The 21,252-nt window shown below is 42.1% G+C and overlaps 2 protein-coding genes and 1 non-coding gene across 3 annotated transcripts in view; 2 read left to right on the top strand and 1 right to left on the bottom strand.

Moving 5' to 3' along the window:
* The first annotated feature begins 5,220 nt into the window (after nt 1-5,220).
* Nucleotides 5,221-9,415, top strand: LOC139221333 (clavesin-1-like). Its single transcript, XM_070853271.1, has 7 exons — nt 5,221-5,322; nt 5,903-6,073; nt 6,186-6,304; nt 6,573-6,747; nt 8,127-8,237; nt 8,456-8,679; nt 9,337-9,415. Exons 1-7 carry the CDS (start codon nt 5,221-5,223, stop codon nt 9,413-9,415), a joined length of 981 nt encoding a protein of 326 aa, XP_070709372.1.
* A 4,691-nt stretch (nt 9,416-14,106) lies between these two features.
* LOC139220877 (aspartyl/asparaginyl beta-hydroxylase-like) overlaps nt 14,107-21,252 on the bottom strand; it is a 30,760-nt gene continuing 23,614 nt past the window's right edge. The window contains exons 15-24 of the mRNA XM_070852737.1: nt 20,884-20,970; nt 20,650-20,800; nt 19,764-19,900; nt 19,529-19,627; nt 18,457-18,546; nt 17,669-17,806; nt 17,096-17,231; nt 16,735-16,826; nt 16,140-16,273; nt 14,107-14,988 (exon numbers count right to left, since the gene is read on the bottom strand). Coding sequence (XP_070708838.1) covers nt 14,838-14,988; nt 16,140-16,273; nt 16,735-16,826; nt 17,096-17,231; nt 17,669-17,806; nt 18,457-18,546; nt 19,529-19,627; nt 19,764-19,900; nt 20,650-20,800; nt 20,884-20,970 — 1,215 coding nt within the window. The 3' untranslated portion in view covers nt 14,107-14,837. The remainder of the gene's footprint in view (nt 14,989-16,139; nt 16,274-16,734; nt 16,827-17,095; nt 17,232-17,668; nt 17,807-18,456; nt 18,547-19,528; nt 19,628-19,763; nt 19,901-20,649; nt 20,801-20,883; nt 20,971-21,252) is intronic.
* Nucleotides 20,167-20,240, top strand: trnai-aau (transfer RNA isoleucine (anticodon AAU)). The gene has a single exon. It is a non-coding gene; the product is annotated as a tRNA-Ile (tRNA).

Below are 21,252 nucleotides of genomic sequence, written 5' to 3'. Positions count from 1 at the left end.
TCACACATACTGGAAGGTTCACATACATTTAGTAGAAAAAAATGCTGTTATATAATGTAGAATTAGCTCTGCTATTAATATTAATATTATTATTTCTGTTGTTAGGAGCAGTAATGTTAATACTAATAGTAGTTTATTGTAAGATAAGCTTCGATTGATTGTGATTAGGAGAGATAATTAGAAGTCAATAAAAGAAAAAAATAGCCTACATATGCATAGAAGCGCGTACCCGCGTGCGCGCACCAGCCACAGCGTGCACGCGCACAACCTACAATCTGTCCAGGTTGACTCGTGAACGCGCGTGGCCGTCAGCTGCTGTCACAGCGTCCAGGTGCGTGCAGCCAGACGGCGTGAGCACGAGCACGACCGGAAGCCAGGGCAGAGGCCTTCAAAATAAAAGCACGGGGCAAGCGTGTTGGACCACACGAAGACTACTTGTTGTTCAGGTGAAAAATAAATCTGGTGCAAATAAAGAAGGTTTATTTTAGTGCCGTTATGAGAAGCTGATTGATAATAATCAATTAACTGACAACAACAACTCTGATGAATAATCTAAAAGATTAAATAAATGAGTGTTTTTTTGGTTTTATGACATAAATCAACATGTTCGATCTCTGATCTGTTGTTTATTCAGATGATTACAACCTATAACATTATTAGTATAATAACAAATAGTTTTTTTTGTTTATTTAAACCAATAAAACATAAATAACTAATTCCAAATAACCTCTATTAATGACAATGTTTTACATTTGTTCCGTTAATATTTCTAATATTTGTTTAACACATCTGTCTCTGTGATGTGTGTCCTTTAATTATATACACTATATCAATAATATATCACTACATATTGTGTATATATAAAATATACATACATACATTATATATCTGTGTATTACATTATTTTATTTATATCTATATCATATATTTTTATGATATATTACTATCTATCTATCTATCTATCTATCTATCTATCTATCTATCTATCTGTCTGTCTGTCTGTCTGTCTGTCTGTCTGTCTATCTATCTATCTATCTATCTATCTATCTATCTATCTATCTATCTATCTGTCCAGTGAGTGTATTTTCCTGTGAAAGAGGTGACCGGAAGTCTGGCACTTTATTTTGGTGACTTGCGGGCATCGGAGCATCCTGACGTCTTCTCGGAGCACAAAGTGAAAACGCATCGTCCTCCTCCCGCGTTATGATGCCCGCACGGATCCGCAAGGGCACACTTTAACCCCCCGACGCCTTCAGGGACGTTTGTCTTTTATTTCCGGCCGCTTGCTCGTTTTTTATTTTCTTGTTTTTGCCTAAATTTTTGGGCGCAGGAGCTCTTTGTGTGTCCGGATACCGATGGCCACCTCCGCCACCGTCCCCAGCATCAGCACCACCGGAGGGCCGGCGGGCCAGCCAGGACGGCCGGGCTGCAACCAGCACACCTAGCGGGTCGCTTCAGTGTGAGTGGTCCCACCTCATTCCACCTTAAATAATAATGATAAAAAATAAAATAAAAATCCACCTTAAGAGAATAAGACATTAAAAAAAACACCCACCAGCCTGCACCTTCATCCCGCTCACTTCTGGAGGAGGATGCTCTCACAGCTTTACCTCCTTGTGAGGACATCTGATGATCTCACACACACACACACACACACACACACACACACACACACACACACACACACACACACACACACACACACACACACACACTTTACCCTTAAACTGTCAGTTTTTAGGTCAATCTGAGAGACTTTATGTTAAATTTTAACATTTTTTTCCTTCAGTTTGAGCCACAGCAGTTTTTATTCACCTTTTTTTGAATTTAATATCAGAGCTGGAGATTTAAATTACAGCCCTGTGGGACCTTTGAGTGTCTCTCTCTCTCTCTCTCTCTCTCTCTCTCACACACACACACACACACACACACACACACACACACACACACACACACACACACACACTGGACTACATTACTGTTAATGGGTATGGAAAGCCAAAGGGGTCATAATTAATCTAATCCCCCCCCCATTGACTTTATAAAAGAGTTTATAAAAAAAAAGTCTTAAACCTGCATTCTTTCTGATGTCCAGCAGGGGGCGACTCCACTGGATGTCTGAATATGAATGTGATCAATCAGTTTATTGGTAATCACATATCATTGATTAGAAATGACACTGAGCTGGTAGTTTATTAGGAAAGCAGAAATCTATTACTAAACACTAAACACTCCTTGTTTCTAAAAACGGTCGTTTTCTTAATGAAGTTCTGTATTGAGGGTAGAAAAGTGCAGATAGTATTAATGTGTTGAAGAAGGTGAAGTTAATGGAGAACTATTTTCATTTTCATTTTGGCTTCAGCCTCTTTAAAAAAATAAAATCAAGAATTTGCTTCTTTTTAAATGTTTTGTATAATTTTAAACTGTAAACCTTTAATGGTTCAGCACAGCAGGATGTTCATTTAGTAAATTATGGTCCCATTTAGAGGAAGATACACCAGGAAGAGGGGGCGGGGCTTTAGGGCGGGGCTAACGGCTCACTGACCAATCAGAGGCGGGTCCTGTCTAAACCTAACCAATCAAAGACGTCACGTCTGGTTCCAAAACCAAGATGGCGGCGACCGAAATTCCAAACAAACTGACTTCATCAAGCTGCTGCAGCCCAAAGCTAGTTAGCACGTAAGCTAACACCAACAACCTATCAATGTGTCGCTGAAGAACAACCAACCACGACGTACGACTGCCTTGTGAACGGCCAATCAGAGGTGACTTTTGAAGCATGGATGTCACATTTGGCTCCAAAAACAACAAGATGGCGGCGCCCGTGATGTTGTACTCAAGGCTAACCAACAGGTGGCACCACGGCGGCTATGTCCACTTCTTATATACAGTCGATGTTTTAAGTAGTGTTTATTTGTTTGCTGTTTATAGAACAACTAAATATGAACAATTCCACACTTAAATACTGTGTGTTTTTATGTTTTTATGATATAAATTGATTATTTATTAGCTGTAAGTGTAGAAGAGCGTTTATGACTCCAAAGTCCAGGAGGAAAAAAATAAATGGGGACAAATTGTGACCCTTTTGGCTTTCCGTATGTGTGAGCGGCAGATGGGGTGGGGGTGGTGGGGTTACAGTGGGTGTGCAGGAGGTCACCTGAGGCACCGACCCCCACTTCAGATGGAGATAAAAGAACAGTTATTGATCCTGAAATTGATCAGTCTGAGAACAGATGCTCAGCGTCTGTAAAAGACCCGTTACAGGAACAAATACATTCAAATATAATAAAATGTACTAAATACTTTACAGCTGCAACAATTAGTTGATTAACTCACTAGTTGTTAACTACTTCAATAATTGATTAATCCATTTTAGTCATTAATTTTAAGAATAAAAGTCTAAATTCTCTGATTTCAGCTTCTTAAATGTGAATATTTTTATTTAATCATTTACTGGAACAAACTTCTACAGCATAATAACATTCAGCACACAACTATGTATTTTATTACGCTATAAATGAAACTGATCACTATTATCGTGTAATTTATTCCTGGTAATTATTTTAAATATCCTGATTATTTATTACTATGAATTATAGTAATTTCTTAACAACTACGTTTCTTTAACTTATTAAAATTGAAATATTCAACTTCATTAAATGTAGAGACAAACACAAATAACTAAATTTATTCTGAGGCGACTGAAAATACTTGTTTCTAAATGGTTGGCAGGAGTCTGCAAACAAAATACTGAGTTTAACCACCGTTAGCATACTGACAGCTACCATTAGCATACTGACAGCTACCTGTTAGCATACTGACAGCTACCATTAGCATACTGACAGCTACCTGTTAGCATACTGACAGCTACCTGTTAGCATACTGACAGCTACCATTAGCATACTGACAGCTACCATTAGCATACTGACAGCTACCTGTTAGCATACTGACAGCTACCATTAGCATACTGACAGCTACCTGTTAGCATACTGACAGCTTACTGTTATCATACTGACAGCTAAGTAGTAGCACACTGACAGCTACCTGTTAGCATACTGACAGCTAACTAGTAGCACACTGACAGCTACCATTAGCATACTGACAGCTACCTGTTAGCATACTGACGGCTAACTGTTATCATACTGACAGCTAACTAGTAGCACACTGACAGCTACCATTAGCATACTGACAGCTAACTGTTAGCATACTGACAGCTACCTTTAGCACACTGACAGCTACCATTAGCACACTGACAGCTACCATTAGCATACTGACAGCTAAACTTTAACATACTGACAGCTAACTGTTAGCATATTGACAGCTAACATTAGAATACTGAGTGATAGCTTACTAAAAGCTAACATTAACACACTAACTATTAGGATACAGACAGCTAACCATTAGCATACTGAGAGTTAGCTTACTGACAGCTAACTGTTAGCATACTGAGAGGTTCTGTGACAAAGAGCTGCCCTTGGTCAAAATGAGTGCTGAAAAGTAAAATGTTATAATAATAATAATAATTATTATTATTATTTTAATCATTATTGTGATTATTGGAACTGTTTTGTAATAAAACGGGTGTTTTTGTGTTTCATGCTCCTAAACTCTTCATGTTTCCTCTCTCCAGGCTGAGGAGGCCCACATCAGACCGAGCTGCCTTAACCGACCTCTGACCTTTCTCTGACGCAGCGCTCATCGTCATCATCGTCGTTGTCGTCGCCGTCGTCGTCATGGCGACGCAGAGAGCCGCTCCATAAAAACCTGGAACCAGAATCTGAACAATGTCAGAGAGCAGGAGGAGGAGGAGGGAGCTGTGAGACGGGAAGAAGGTCAGGACAAATGTGCTGATCATTAACCAATCAATCAATAAAATAAAAAATAAAAAACAGCGTAACAGCATCAAAAACCAAACGCAGCGGTGACGATTGTCGCTTTCTAATCACCACGATTGTCTCCCACTGACCAAACCTGGAGTTCCCTGTATCATCGTCAACGTGGAATTTAAACTCAAAGACAGCGAATACGATTGTGCCGATCAAACGGGCAAAGAAAACCAAATTAACGGCAGAGCCACGAATGATTGTACAGCGGAACAATCAGCCAAACCAAACGGCCCACAAGTCGGATTAAAAAAAAAACTCAAAAGGTGGAAAAACATAATCCGCCTTTTTGATCCGAGGGACTGCAGATTGTAGAGAGACACACGTTTTGGGCGCCATGATGACGCACCTGCACGCCGGGCTGAGCTCGGAGACGACGGAGAAGGCTCGTCTGGAGCTGAACGAGAACCCGGACACCCTGCACCAGGACATCCAGCAGGTAGGCGGCTAACGCTAACGCTAACGGGAAGCTACAAACTGAAACTTGTCGCCATGTGACACGTTACAAATTAACCCTATGAAGCCTGAACCATGAAATAATTGCCAGAAAATGCAAATTTTTAACAAATTACTAAAAAATTTAATATCAATTTGCATATATGAGTTTTAATTTGTATCATTTTTGCTAAAATCCGGCATTTTTGTGCAATTTTTTGCTCACAGTTTATCTCAATCAAAGAAAAACATACAAAACAGATAAAATACAAAAAATATCTCCTCTCCTGTTTCCTTCCTTATCTACATTTGTTTCCTTCCTTGTCTCCTCTTCCGTTTCCTACTCCTTCCTTATCTACTCGTTTCCTTTCGTGTCTCCTCTCCTGGTTTCCTTCCTTATCTACTCTTGTTTCCTTCCTTGTCTCCTCTCCCGTTTCCTACTCCTTCCTTATCTACTTGTTTCCTTCCTTGTCTCCTCTCCTTGTTTCCTTCCTCATCTACTCTTGTTCCCGTCCTTGTCTCCTCTTCTGTTTTTACTAATAATAATGAATTCACTCCCGTGTTTCCGTCCGCGTTGATTCGAGGTGCGCGACATGATCGTGACGCGGCCGGACATCGGTTTCCTGCGGACTGACGACGACTTCATCCTGCGTTTCCTGAGAGCCCGGAAGTTCGACCAGGTGGAGACCTTCAGGCTGCTGGCCCAGTACTTCCAGTTCAGGCAGCAGAACCTGGACATGTTCCAGAGCTTCAAGGTCTCACCTGCGCTTTCACTATAAGTCGTAGAAGTTATCGTACGCCGCCTCCCGCTCAGCAGTCTGTGTGTGTGTGTGTGTGTGTGCTTGTGTGTGTGTGTGTCTCTCTCAGGTGGACGACCCAGGTATTAAGCGAGCGCTGATGGATGGTTTCCCAGGTGTTCTGGAGACTCCGGACCAACATGGCCGAAAAATCCTCATCCTGTTCGCCTCCAACTGGGACCAGAGCAGGTAACACACACACACACACACACACACACACACACACACACACACACACACACACACACACACTATTGATTGAAAACACAAAGAGCCTAATGAGTCACTTCTGCACTCAGACTGAAAATAGACCAGAACACACACAGTCAATAGAATCTATTGTTGTAGTTAAGACCTACAGCATCACACTCTGTTTAACTATTGATTAGCTAATGATATACACACACACACACACATACACACACACACACACTCTCTGCTCTTCCTCCTCCATCAGGAACTCGTTCACAGACATCCTGCGGGCGATCCTGCTCTCCCTGGAGGTGTTGATAGAGAACCCGGAGCTCCAGATCAACGGTTTCATCCTCATCATCGACTGGAGCAACTTCTCCTTCAAACAGGCCTCCAAGCTCACGCCCAACATCCTCAAACTGGCCATAGAGGGCCTCCAGGTAACTAAAAACACCTGAAACTGGCCATAGAGGGCCTCCAGGTAACTAAAAACACCTGAAACTGGCCATAGAGGGCCTCCGGGTAACTAAAAACACCTGAAACTGGTCACAGAGGGCCTCCGGGTAACTAAAAACACCTGAAACTGGCCACAGAGGGCCTCCAGGTTAACTAAAAACACCTGAAACTGGTCACAGAGGGCCTCCAGGTTAACTAAAAACACCTGAAACTGGCCACAGAGGGCCTCCAGGTTAACTAAAAACACCTGAAACTGGTCACAGAGGGCCTCCGGGTAACTTAAAACACCTGAAACTGGTCACAGAGGGCCTCCGGGTAACTAAAAACACCTGAAACTGGTCACAGAGGGCCTCCGGGTAACTTAAAACACCTGAAACTGGCCACAGAGGGCCTCCGGGTAACTAAAAACACCTGAAACTGGTCACAGAGGGCCTCCGGGTAACTAAAAACACCTGAAACTGGTCACAGAGGGCCTCCGGGTAACTAAAAACACCTGAAACTGGTCACAGAGGGCCTCCGGGTAACTAAGAGCACCTGAAACTGGCCACAGAGGGCCTCCAGGTAACTAAGAGCAACTGAAACTGGCCACAGAGGGCCTCCGGGTAACTAAGAGCACCTGAAACTGGCCACAGAGGGCCTCCAGGTAACTAAGAGCACCTGAAACTGGCCACAGAGGGCCTCCAGGTAACTAAAAATACCTGAAACTGGCCACAGAGGGCCTCCGGGTAACTAAGAGCACCTGAAACTGGCCACAGAGGGCCTCCAGGTTAACTAAGAGCACCTGAAACTGGCCACAGAGGGCCTCCGGGTAACTAAGAGCACCTGAAACTGGCCACAGAGGGCCTCCGGGTAACTAAGAGCACCTGAAACTGGCCACAGAGGGCCTCCGGGTAACTAAGAGCACCTGAAACTGGCCACAGAGGGCCTCCGGGTAACTAAGAGCACCTGAAACTGGCCACAGAGGGCCTCCAGGTAACTAAAAACACCTGAAACTGGCCACAGAGGGCCTCCAGGTAACTAAAAACACCTGAAACTGGCCACAGAGGGCCTCCAGGTAACTAAAAACACCTGAAACTGGTCACAGAGGGCCTCCAGGTAACTAAAAACACCTGAAATTGGTCACAGAGGGCCTCCAGGTAACTAAAAATACCTGAAACTGGTCACAGAGGGCCTCCGGGTAACTAAGAGCACCTGAAACTGGCCACAGAGGGCCTCCAGGTTAACTAAGAACAGTTATCGATAACTTTAATCATCAATATTTATAGTTACTGATATTTTGATTACAGACTTTTTAAATCCTCCTTTTGTCTCCTCTCCTTGTCTCCTCTCCTCCTCTCCTTGTCTCCTCTCCTCGTCTCTTCAGGACAGTTTCCCCGCCCGGTTCGGAGGAATCCACTTTGTGAACCAGCCGTGGTACATCCACGCCATGTACACCATCATCAAACCTTTCCTCAAAGACAAGACCAGGAAAAGGGTGACACCTTGTTTCCTCCCTCCTTCCTTCCTCCCTCCCTCCTCCCTCCCCCTTTTTCATGTCACACTTCCTGTTTTGATCTCTTCTTTTCTTACCTTTTATCTCTTTCATGTTCGACTTCATCACTTTTACAGTTTCTGTCTTCTCTCTCTTTGGATTAACACCCTCCTGATTTCCTCTCCTCGTCTCCTCCTTTCCTCCTCTCCTCGTCTCCTCAGATCTTTCTCCACGGTAACAACCTGAACTCGCTCCACCAGCTCATCCAGCCCGAGTGTTTGCCGTCGGAGTTCGGCGGGACGCTGCCGCCGTACGACATGGGCATCTGGGCCCGAACGCTGCTGGGCCCCGACTACAACGACGAGACGGAGTACATGCTGACGTACGACGCCCTGCACGTCAGGGAGAACTGTGGAGGAGGAGGAGACAAGGACATGATGAAGAGGTGAGGAGGAGGAGGAGGAGACAAGGACATGATGAAGAGGTGAGGAGGAGGAGGAGGAGGAGGACCGGTGAGAGCTCATGTACTCAACCACTCACGGAGAACATGAGAGCGTTGCGTTGATTCGTCGACTCGAACAATGATGTCACCTTCTCCTTCCTTGTCTCCTCTCCCATTTCCTATTCCTTCCTTATCTACTCCCATTTCCTTCCTTATCTTCTCTCCTTGTTCCCTTCCTTATCTCCTCTCCTGTTTCCTACTCCTGTTTCTTTCCTTGTCTCCTCTCCTGTTTCCTACTCCTGTTTCCTTCCTTATATACTCTTGTTCCCTTCCTTGTCTCCTCTCCTGTTTCCTACTCCTGTTTCCTTCCTTATATACTCTTGTTCCCTTCCTTGTCTCCTCTCCTTGTTGCCTTCCTTGTCTCCTCTCCTTGTTCCCTTCCTTTTCTCTTCTCCTTGTTCCCTTCCTTTTCTCCTCTCCTTGTTTCCTTCCTTTTCTCCTCTCCTTGTTTCCTTCCTTGTCTCCTCTCCTTGTTCCCTTCCTTGTCTCCTCTCCTTGTTCCCTTCCTTTTCTCCTCTCCTTGTTGCCTTCCTTGTCTCCTCTCCTTGTTTCCTCGTTGAGGTTAAAGGTTTTGAGCAGAGACGTCTGTTTGTGTTTCAGGTCTCAGTCGGCGGTGGAACCAGAGACGCTCCGACAAACGGACAGAGAGACGAGCACACCACTGCTGGCCCTGGACTGAACACACACACACACACACACACACACACACACACACACACACACACACACACACACACACACACACACTCTGTCCTGTCTCTGAGCCGTCTAATGCCTCCCAGCTGAGCCTGTCTCCAGCCAGCAGCATCTTTCCCGAAGTCCTCGACAACAACGCCGACGCTCTGATGTGTTTTTGTGCTTCTTCGACTTTCGTTCCTTCCGTAAGAAACGAGCAGGAATGTAACGCCGAGGTCACATTTACTCCGATTCTGCTCCTGCGAACTGTCAGCCGAGTCCGAAACACAGACATCAGAGAATCAGAAACGTGACGGAAAGGTGAAAGGATGTCGGCGAAACTTTTCATTCAAACCTCAGCGAACGGATTGACGTCAACACCGCGATGAATTATACGATCACATCCATGATTAAGGAACGTTTAGGGCGGGTTGCACCAACAAGGATTCATTAAAACAACAACAAGTTAATTTTACTTTAAAACTGAAAGAACTGTTCCATATAAATGGATTTCACATTATTCGTCTTACTTCTGTTTGGGGGATAATGAAGCTCTAAGTTTGGGAACTACATTTCCCATAATGCTTTGTGAGATGTAAACAGTTTTTATATATATATATATATATATTTGCATCACAACCACAAGCAACAACTTGTTTCATCATCAGAGTTTGATCCATTTGATCCGATAGCATCCACACGATTAAATCATTTTTATCCCCATTTAAGTTAGCAGAGGGCTAACAGGAAGTTAGCAGAGGGCTAACAGGAAGTTAGCAGAGGGCTAACAGGAAGTTAGCTGAGGAGCTAGTCTATGGGCACCACGATGAGGAAGATCTGGGTACTTTTATACCCAGGAAGTCAAACTTTTTTGACTCTACGCACCACCGAGCAACTTTTGTAGGAATGAACGGACCCGTTCTCTTTATATCCATCCATTTTTTTCCCCACGTTTTGCAAATTATCACCATTAAAGTGAGCCGAATTAGCTGTTAGCAGCTCCTGTTGACGGTGTATCCATGAATATACGGACAGATATCACTGGATCACTGTGACACTGAAGAAACCTAAAAATATCAAGATTCTCAGGCAAGTTCTGCAGTTAGCAGGAGCGTCTTTGTCTGTGATTTCCAAGCAGGTTTACAGCAGAGAGTTTAAGTCACTGCAGCTCAGATTTGACAGTTATGACTCGTCAAAGGAAATCTTCCATCTTTGTCTCTTCCTGTTTGAAAATCGATCGACAGACAATGAACCAACAAATTTGATAATTAATTGCTGTAAATCATTCACAAAGAAAAGAAGACCACTAGTACTTTATGAGGATTTTCTGCCTTTTTCATTTGTCATCACTGTAACCTGAATGTTTTTTGTGACGTCCCCTCAGAGGTTTTTAAACCAGGTGAATACTGGATGTGTAAATAAGTAAAATAGTAAAATTACTGTTTGCCTACAAATTCACTTTAACAACTTCATGAAGTGATGATTTGGCTCCACAGCTCGTTTCTGCTGCCCCCAAGTTACCAAAAAAAAAAAAAATCAATTCATGCAGCTTTAAAGAAAAGTTTCATATTAATTTAGTTTCATTTGGGTTTAAATTTGTGGTGCGACATAATGAAACGATTTAATCCTTGTTGGTGAAACTCTTAAATGTTCGAATGAGCATTTATCTTCAGTGTTTTCTCAGCTGTGAATTTAAAATCTAAAGTTAGTTTCAGGTAACTGTGTGCTGTTCTGACTTTCTGGCTTGTGTTACCCTTGACGTGTGAATTAAAATACTTAAAGGGTAATTGCGTTATTTTGAAACCCGGGAGACCATCCATCCCTACAGAGATAAACCTGTAAGATCCTTTTTGTTTAACCAGAAACAGATGTTGTATTGCACTATTCAAAGTCACCAGACTCCATTGAAAAAAATAGTAATTTTACTTTACAGAACACAGGAGTTGCTGGTCCACTGCTGCCTCTATAGGCTAGTTTGTTTGTTTTATTGTGTGATTTTGGTGTTTTATAGGGTTAGTTCAGATGTGAATCAACATTTTAAAACACTAAAGTCACATCGACTAGACTAGCAACTACTGTCCTCTGTGAGCTAAAATTATTGTTTTTGTGAATGTAGTCTGGTGTGTGTGCAGAGAGCGATATAACGGCTGTTTGTGGTTAAACCAAAAGGATCTTCCAGGTCTCTCTCTGTAGGGATCCTTTCCATGATGCTGTCACACACTTAGAATAACAATCTGAGCCCGTCAGTGGCTAACCCTGGTTTAAAACTCCTGGAATTACCCTTTAACTGACTTAAACGGCCCTGAATCTTGAAGAAAAAGAAACACAAATGGAGGTGGAAACATTTCCACGTCAGTTATTAAAGGAAGCAAGGGCGACGTAGAAGAAACTTCACTCTGGCAGAACAATTTAACTTTTTTCTTTCACGTAGAAAAACAACAAGATCTCTTCAAGTTTGACCAAACTTGCAGAAGAACTTCAAAATAAAAGCACCGCTCAAATAGTCAGATAGTATCACTGGATCACATGCATGAGGAAAATTTAAAAAACTTCAACCAGAGTGAAAGATTTTCCTTTTTGAAATAGTTCTCTGCTGTGAAAAAAAAACAAACACAGGATGCCAAATTATCACGTTTAACCTCGACTGAAGTGAAGGGAAAGATTGTTTTTAATGAATCTAACTTATTTGAAGATTGTATATTATTGTTAAAAGTATTATTACACTGCGGAAAAAGCGACACACTTGGCGGATCTTAATCTCAGATATTTTAAGTCAAATTATCGTACATCTCTGCGACGTGGACACTCGCGATGAAAGAAGGAACTTTGTGCAGGTTGATAATTTTACTTTGAAAATATCTGGACACCAGGTGGATTATTTGTAAAATATAACGGTGTCCTGCCAAGTTTGTCGCGTTTTTTTCCGCCGTGTGTTTGACTCGTCATCAGGGCTACACTGAGCAGTGATCTGAGCTCCACTCGACTGTAATGTAATGTATTTCCTTTCAATGAATGTATAGAAGTAAACATTTACACCAACGCGACTCTGTTGTGCTTCTCTCTTGGCGGCGGGGGTTTTATTTTGAAAGGAGACATTAAAAAGGAGCAGTTCTTTGGCTTCAGTCCAGATTATTTTGTTGTGATTTAAGTTTGGAGACATTTTCAAACCGCAGCCGACGCTAAAAACTACATTTGATAAAGTCAACATGTAGTTGAAGGAGTATGAAAGCAATTAAATACGTCAAAATATTTAGTTTTTGGAGCAAAATTATGCAACAAACCACATCTGGATGAACAAATGATGGAAAACAAATAAATGTTGTCGTATTCAGTACAGCGGTGGAGAGTAATATTTATGTACATTTACTTTTATTTTGTTTTTATGCTTTCTACCTTTACTCCACCACATCTCAGAGGGAAGTACTGCACTACATTTATCTCTAACGTGTCAAACAGCAGACCTGAAATTATTTTATTATTATTAGTTTATTAATCAGTTATTGACATATAATGAATGTGAACTATCCTGATGATGGTTGGAGTCATTTTTCCAGCTGCTTCTCAGATTCGCTGCTTTTCCTCTGAATCATCTGAATGTTGGACCGAAGTAGTTTGGACGCACTGTGACGCCATTTCTCACTATTTCCACCTTTTTCACAAACCTGACTGTCTCTTTGTAGTTATTTAGTGTCTCTTTGTAGTTGTTTAGTGTCTCTTTGTAGTTGTTTTGTGTCTCTTTGTAGTTGTTTTATGTCTCTTTGTAGTTATTTAGTGTCTCTTTGTAGTTGTTTTGTGTCTCTTTGTAGTTGTTTTGTCTCTTTGTAGTTGTTTAGTGTCTCTTTGTAGTTATTTGGTGTCTCTTTGTAGTTGTTTTGTGTCTCTTTGTAGTTATTTAGTGTCTCTTTGTAGTTATTTTGTGTCTCTTTGTAGTTGTTTAGTGTCTCTTTGTAGTTATTTAGTGTCTCTTTGAAGTTTTATATTTGCTGTGTGTGTCTCAATAGTTATTTTGTGTCTCTGTAGTTGTTTTGTGTCTCTTTGTAGCCATCCTGTCTCTTAACAGTTGGCATGTGTCTAATTATTTCATGTCTGTCTGTAGTTGTTTTATATCACTCTGTGGTTGTTTTGTGTCTGTGTAGACATTGTATGTCTCTTTGTGGTTGTTTTGTGTCTCTCTGTAGTTGTTTTCTGTCTCTTTTATAGTCGTTTCATCTCCGTTTAGTCATTTTGTGTCCCTTTGTAGTTGTTTTGCGACTCTATGAGTTCATTTAATTGATTTGCAGCTAAAATGTTAATGTCTTAATGCGTCCACGATACAAACATTTCATCATTTTTCAAGCCAAAAAACATTAAAATGTTTTTAATTGACAGTGAACTGAAAAATGTCACTCTGGGCTCATTGTGACGACGTTTCTCACCATTTTCACAATTTTTATCAGCAGATTGATGAAGAAAATAATCATCAGCTGCAGTCTGATGATAAATAATTCAAAATGAGCTCCAACAGTGAAATCCTGCTTTTTCATCAATGATGAGGATCAATAATCTAATGATAGAAAGGATGACATTAAGATCAAGATAAAAGACATTTTGATTTTTAAAATCATCACATTTAAACACAAACTGGAACAAACAAACAATCTGGATGTTGAAGAAACACACACTTCAGTTCTGTGATAGATTTTTTCAGTATTTTTTAATTTTTAATATAAATATAAATCATCTTTTATTACATCTTGTGTTTCCTTGTAACTGTGCAAAAGTGATGAAAGAGTGAAACTAAAAAAATCCACGCTGGATTAACTGAAGAAATGCATAGTGGTCGAGCTAAAATTAAGGCTTCGTTTCTCATTTCATGACTTCAAGATTCTCTCAACCGGTTTCTGTTTTAGTGTTTCGACCATTCAGCTCCAGAACATTTGCCAAATTTAACGCTGTTTGATCGCATGAAACACCACAGAGCTGCTTTTGGTTTGAGACTTGGTAACATTTCAAAATGTTTTACCAAAACATTTCCAGATCTAGAAAATGAACCCGGTCCGAACAGGGTGAACCAAATCAAGTACCGCAAGTGTCCAGTCGGGTTTTTCTTTTTTGGTGAAAGGTTGTAAAGTCAGTAGTACCTTTGTTCTTTTGTTTCCATCCTTCAGTCTGATGGTTTGATCCTTCGACAGTCTTTGACAACTTTAGTAGTTATTCCACAAAAAAAAAAAAAAGCAAAAACAATCAGCAGTCAGTCCGTCGGTCAAACAGAGTGATTCTCCTCAAACTCCGGTTTTTAGGAGTTTATCCACAGAAGAAGAATCAGCTGGTCCCATAAGTCTGTCAAAGTGTTCTTACCACCAGGTCTTACCAGGTGTAACCAGGTGTAACCAGGTGTAACCAGGTGTAACCAGGTCTTACCGGGTCCTTCGTGTGTTCAGGTTGCTCTAAATCGGGCTCAGAGTCTGGCGCTGGTATGCCGTTAACTCCGGGTGCCAAACGTCCACGATGAAGATGAGGCGGTAGGCGTCGGCCTCCTGCCAAACCTCGTGCTCGAAGGAGTCGTCGAAGATGAGGACTTTGCCCTCCTCCCACTCCCTGAGGACGAAGAGCGAGAGGTGAGCGGTGAGGACGAGCAAACGTCTAACAATTCGCTCCAGAGAAGCAAGAAGGAGCGTTTATATATATTTACATAGCGTCTGGTAGCTCAGCCGGTTCTGCCAAAGTCACAGGTTGATCTCTTTGTGGTCGTTTCCTGTCTCTTTGTGGTCGTTTCCTGTCTCTTTGTGGTCGTTTCCTGTCTCTCTGTGGTCGTTTCCTGTTCTCTTTGTGGTCGTTTCCTGTCTCTTTGTGGTCGTTTCCTGTCTCTTTGTGGTCGTTTCCTGTCTCTTTGTGGTCGTTTTCTGTCTCTTTGTGGTCGTTTTCTGTCTCTTTGTGGTCGTTTTCTGTCTCTTTGTGGTCGTTTCCTGTCTCTCTGTGGTCGTTTCCTGTCTCTTTGTGGTCGTTTCCTGTCTCTCTGTGGTCGTTTCCTGTCTCTTTGTGGTCGTTTCCTGTTCTCTCTGTGGTCGTTTTCTGTCTCTTTGTGGTCGTTTTCTGTCTCTTTGTGGTCGTTTCCTGTCTCTTTGTAGTTGGTTTGTTACTCTCTGAGATAATTTAACTGATTTCCAGCAACAAATGTTAATTTTAGAAATTAACAAATCTGAATCCATCTGTGTTGCTGATTGTTTTAAGACAAAAAAGATCCAGTAAATCATCATGAAGAGAAACATTTGTAAAATAACTTAGAATCACATCGTTACTAGAGATATGAAGTCGTTATTTTGAGGTATTTAGTCATTTTAAGATACTAAGTCATTATTTCAAGAGCATTTCCGTCGTCATCAAGTCTCTTCTTTTGTCCACCTACAGCCCAGACATACTTTTGAGAGCCTGAAACCAGAGATGTAGACGATGTAGAGACACTTTTTATGGCCGGGTAGCTCAGCTGGTCGGAGCGCTGTGCCAATAATACCAATAATACCAATAATATCAATAATATCAATGATCAGCGTACAGTCAGAGTTCTGTAACACAGTGAAGTTTGGGAAGTCTTCATAATGAGAAACACTAAATTTCATTACTTTGAGATCTAAATCAATATTCTGACAGAGGAAGAAAACCAACAGGGAGAGAAGGAAAAGACAGAGGAGGAGGAGGAGGAGGAGGAGGAGGAGGAGGAGGAGTAAAGAGGATGAAGAGCGGTCCGGTACCTGGTCTGGTCGGTGCAGCGGATCCTGCAGCCCTGTTTGGGGACGACGAGGCCGAGGTGCATCCTCAGTCTGCAGTTAGTGGGACCAGTGTGAGGCCACACATGAGTGCCGGGCTGCATCACCGAGAACTTAATCTGAACACACACACACAGATTAAAGCCAGCTGACCTCAGACCAGCAGATTATCTCTTATTCACGAGTCTCATCTTCACTAAACTGACTCGATAATCAGATCTGAGTCGTTTTAAGATGTTTTAAAACGGGTTCAGAGGGTAAAAGTTCAGATTTTCGATCCAAGCCGGACGGATTTTGGATTAATTTTAGCAACGAGATCCTTAAAACCAGGATGTGGACTCATGTGACCGGATGAACCGAACACAACCGAACAACCGAGGACAAGAGTGGAGTGATCCCTTAGCACCCGTTAGCTTAGCATTAATAGGACTACAAACAACCCACAACACTCTCTTAAAGAGCCAGTGTTAGAATATCTGCTGCAGTGTGAGTGAGTGTGTGTGTGTGAGTGAGTGTGTGAGTGTGTGTGAGTGTGTGTGTGTGTGTGTGTGTGTGTGTGTGTGTGTGTGTGTGTGTGTACCTGTCCTCTCTTGCAGCCTGTAGCTTCAGAGTACCTCTCCAGCAGTGCGCAGGTCTTCGGGACGCCCTGACAGGAGTTTCCAACTTTTTTCCCTAAAAAAAAACAGAAAAATTAGAAATCAGAGTAAAAGGTCCCGACAGCGAGCGCCCGGCGGACACGTTGCACCACGTCCATGCCGAGTCTGAACCCTGAAGAGTGACACTGAACAGACACCAGTTAGCTGGTTAGCTAGTTCGTGATCACATCTTTTGTAGTGGTGAAGCTGTTATTTCTGACTGGACCTGACTTCCTGTGATTTCTGCTAAAATAAAAGTGGTTTTGTTTCTGGTAGTGTGTGTGTGTGTGTAGTCTGAGTGTGTACCTTGTTGCCACAGTGTGTATTGGCCCCACTCTCCTCTCTCCCTCAGGTTTTCCTCCTCTGGTACGAACGATCGGGTGTTTTGGTCCATCACAGCCAGAGCTTCATCCCTGATCGTCTTCCAGTTCCTCTCCAGCGTCTAAACACACAGAGACAGGTTTAAATTCTCCGGCCTCATACACCTGAATACATAGATACATTAATTTAAGAAATAATAAATAGATAAATAAATACAGTAACACAGTAATAAATAAATGAATAAATAAATAGATACATGAATAAATAAATAAATAAATAAATAGATAAATGAATTTAAAAAATAACAAATAAAATAATAAATAATAAATAGATGAATAAATTAAAAAAATAACAAATAGATGAATAAATAAATACAGTAATAAATAAATAAATGAATAAATACAGTAATAAATAGATGAATAAATAAAAAGATAAATCAATAAATAAATAGATGAATTAATAAATGAATAAAGGAATACACACACATAAATGAATGAACAAACGGACAAATAAAACAAAATAAAATAGAATAGAATAAACACTAGATACTGGCGGTACCTTCACCAGGTCGGTGTATCCCGTCTCTTTGGGCGTCCACCAGGGCTGAGCCTTCAGTCCGTCCACGTTGTACAGAGATCGCTGCCACACCGACGCAAAGTGGCCGCGTTTGTGACCGAGCTCGTACCAGTGGTAGGCCTGCAGGAGAGCATAAAGGTCCAGTCAGTATTTAGTGCAGAGAGGAAGAGCCTGGTGCTGACGAAGCCAAAGTCACAGGTTTGATCCCCGTACGGTCTTAAAGAGGCTCCATCAGCGCAGAGTGAAGGTGTGAGTGTGTGATGGTGAATTCAGATCTCCTCTGGAGGTTCACAGATCTTTAGATCCACTGTTGTTCTGGATCAACATGTTCTCTGTCTCTCTTTAGTCTCCTCTGATGAACAACATGTCTGATTCCTGGATTTCCTCCATGTTTCTCCAGTCTGAAGTCTTTTCTCACTCATTCTGCTTCACTGACTTCTGGAACCTTCTAGCTGAGGTTGGACACATTTTAGGGACATGAAGAAGAAGAAGGTCCTCCAAGAAACGACGTCACCAGAAGAAGCAGCAGCAGCGAGGACGCAGACGCAGCGTTCAGAGAGTTCAGAGGGTTGTTTTCTTAAAATAAAAGTGAAGCGTGAAGTGTTTCTCTTTGTCTCTTCAGGTCGAATCACTCAGGAAATGTCTGAATTGTTACTGTTGTGCACCACCTAGTGGCCGGCAGACTTTACTGCAGGGTGTGTGTGTGTGTGTGTGTGTGTGTGTGTGTGTGTGTGTGTGTGTGTGTGTGTGTGTGTGTGTGTGTCCCTCACGCTGCTGTCCCCGACCCTCTGCAGAGCGTCACCCAGGTGGAAGTAAAAGCGCCCGTCGTCTGTTCCCGGTTCTCCAGACTCCAAACCCTCCTGGAGACGACAACATGAACTCTGTGTTTACTGTTAATATTCTTATTTCTGCTCTTCTGACATTTAAACACAAGAAAAGATCTCATTATCATGCTGACGCTGTTCTTATGGGTCGTCTTGTTCACATTATTTTTATTCTTTATCTCTTTATTTTGAGCTACATATCAGCTATGAGGCACATATATATTTTTACATTACATTATATTACACTCTTGTTTTAGCAGTGTTGTGTTATATTGTAGTATAACTCACATATTTTACATACTTCCTGTTTTCTTATTTTACTTTTGTCATGTTAGTATTGTGTTATTATGTTAGTAGTGGTATTAGTAGTATAATTCATCATCTTATTTTGTTGTATTATATTTTTGTCACACTAGTTTTGATATTTTATAATTTCTTATTCTATCTTATTTGTTTTACACATATCTTATATAATTAGTTTCATTTTGACACATTTCATTCACACACTTCTTATTTTGTTATATTTCTGTAGTATATTTCCTATATTATTTCATATTTATTTATTATGTATTATTATAAATATTGTTTTATTCTTATTTGTTTAACATTATAGTATAATGCACATATGTTAAGATTTGTCCTTTTATCTTATTTTCTATTTCTCTTTGCTTTTATATAGATACATATTTATTTACATATTTATAACTAATTTTAACATAATATTATTATTACTTATTTAATATTATTAAATATTAACATTATTTATTGCAGATTTATGATTTCGGTCAGTTACTAGACTTCTTAAATTTCTTAAAAAATTAATTTATAGTAAAGTTTTTATGATCAGAAAAACAAGATAAACAAACACACTGAGAGTGTGTGAGTGTGTGTGTGTGTGTGTGTGTGTGTGTGTGTGTGAGTGTGTGTGTGTGTGTGTGAGTGTGTGTGTGTGTGTGTGAGTGTGTGAGTGTGTGTGTGTGTGTGTGTGTGAGTGAGTGTGTGTGTGAGTGTGTGTGACCTTCAGGTACGGTATACTCTGCTCGATCTGGTTCTCTGACTTCAGGATGAAGCCGTAGTGAACTTTAGCGAAGCCGTTGCTCGGGGCAACCGCCAGAACCTGCAGGTGAGGCCCAGAGGTGAGACAACCAGTCAGAGACGGGCGCCGAGTTCAGGACGCCGCTTTGACTTTGACAACGAACGTGAAAGGAAGAGAGTGTGTTTGAGCATGCACACACACACACACACACACACACCTCTTCATACACCTTCTTGGCGCCCTTATTGTCTCCTAGCAACAGGTGTGCGACGCCCAGGTCGTTCTTCAGGCTCACGTCTTCGGGAAAGATCTGAGTGAGACGCTCCAGAGTCGCCAGAGAGCCGCGCATCCGACCTGCGGAGAGAGAAACTTTAAATACGACACAAGTTCTGCAAACAGCTTCGTGTTTCTCTTATTCGTCAAGATGGCCGACGGTCTGTGCAGCATTTTAATTATCAGCAGATAAACGAGCCAGACAGCAGCAGACTGGTCGAAATTAATTTAAGCTTAGCGAAGACCGGCTGGTCCTAGATCCACAATCCAGGTGTGGAAACGGCTGCACACGTTGAACTGTGATCCTCTGACGTGGACTCTGACTGGGAGACATCTGTCCACCACAGGGCCGGTTAGCTCAGCTGGTTAGAGCGTGGTGCTAATAACGCCAAGGTCGCGGGTTCGATCCCCGTACGGGCCACACAGCTTTTCTACAGGAGGCCGGTGTTACTGCTGGGAGCACGATCAACAGTGAGTTTAGAAGATAACATCAGAAAACTGCAGCATCAATAATCTAACTGAGCTTTAGTGTTTAGTATCAGTCAGTGTTGTTGTTAGCTTCCATGCTAACTAGCTTCTATGCTAACTAGCTCTGGGCTCTAGCGGCAGCAGGTGGAGCAGGTGTAGAGTGACAGCTTTCTATTATGTGTCTGTGTATTTACTTTTCTCTTTCTTTGACTGTCTGCTTTTATCTCTGGAGCTGCCGTAACAGTTCCTCACAGGTACAGGAAGTCCCTGATGTGGTTTAACGTTGGGCCAAACATTAGGCTAGTTCTTTACTTTAAGGTGTCAGACGTCATTCGGACCGGACAACAACATGTCGGTGTTACCCAGGAACTGCTGCCGCTCGGCTCGCCTCTTCAGCGCGGCTCTCAGGAGGTCAGAGGTCACGTCGGGAAGCTCCGCCGCCTCCCTGTAGCTGTTGATGGCTCTCTGCAGCATGTCGTTGCTGCGCAGCTTCTCAGCCAGGTCGTCCTCGGCCTGTGGGCAGGTTTGGTCACAGCGTGTTACTGCGGCGTCGGCGTCAGTGTGCTGCGGTGTCGTGCGGTCGTGCTGTGCCGTACCTGAGCTTTCCCGTAGCGAGCGCGGGGGCTCTGTGGATGCCTCTGCACCAGCGACTCGAACGCTCTCAGCGCCTCCTCCAGCTTCCCCTGATGGAAACGGAGACAGACGTGTTTACAGAGGCTGACGGCTGATTACTGACGTCCACATCGACTGCAGCGTTTCTGGATAAAAAGCACCACGTTTACATCTTACAGCTGGATTCAATGAGTCCGTTTTAAGGGTTTTAAGGGTTTATGATCAAAGTCAAAGTTTAAATAAAGAGTACATGAAGGTATTAGTCTACTGGTACGACGGTCACTGCCAAGGAAAAGAAATTAGGACCATTAATTTATAATTTCAAACGTTTAGCAACCAAAATCTAAAGTTTT

The sequence above is a fragment of the Pempheris klunzingeri genome, chromosome 21 (assembly GCF_042242105.1).
Source record: "Pempheris klunzingeri isolate RE-2024b chromosome 21, fPemKlu1.hap1, whole genome shotgun sequence".
Lineage (NCBI taxonomy): Eukaryota > Metazoa > Chordata > Actinopteri > Acropomatiformes > Pempheridae > Pempheris > Pempheris klunzingeri.
The sequence above is the reverse complement of the archived record's forward strand: the minus strand, read 5'-3'. Positions and strand labels throughout refer to the sequence as shown.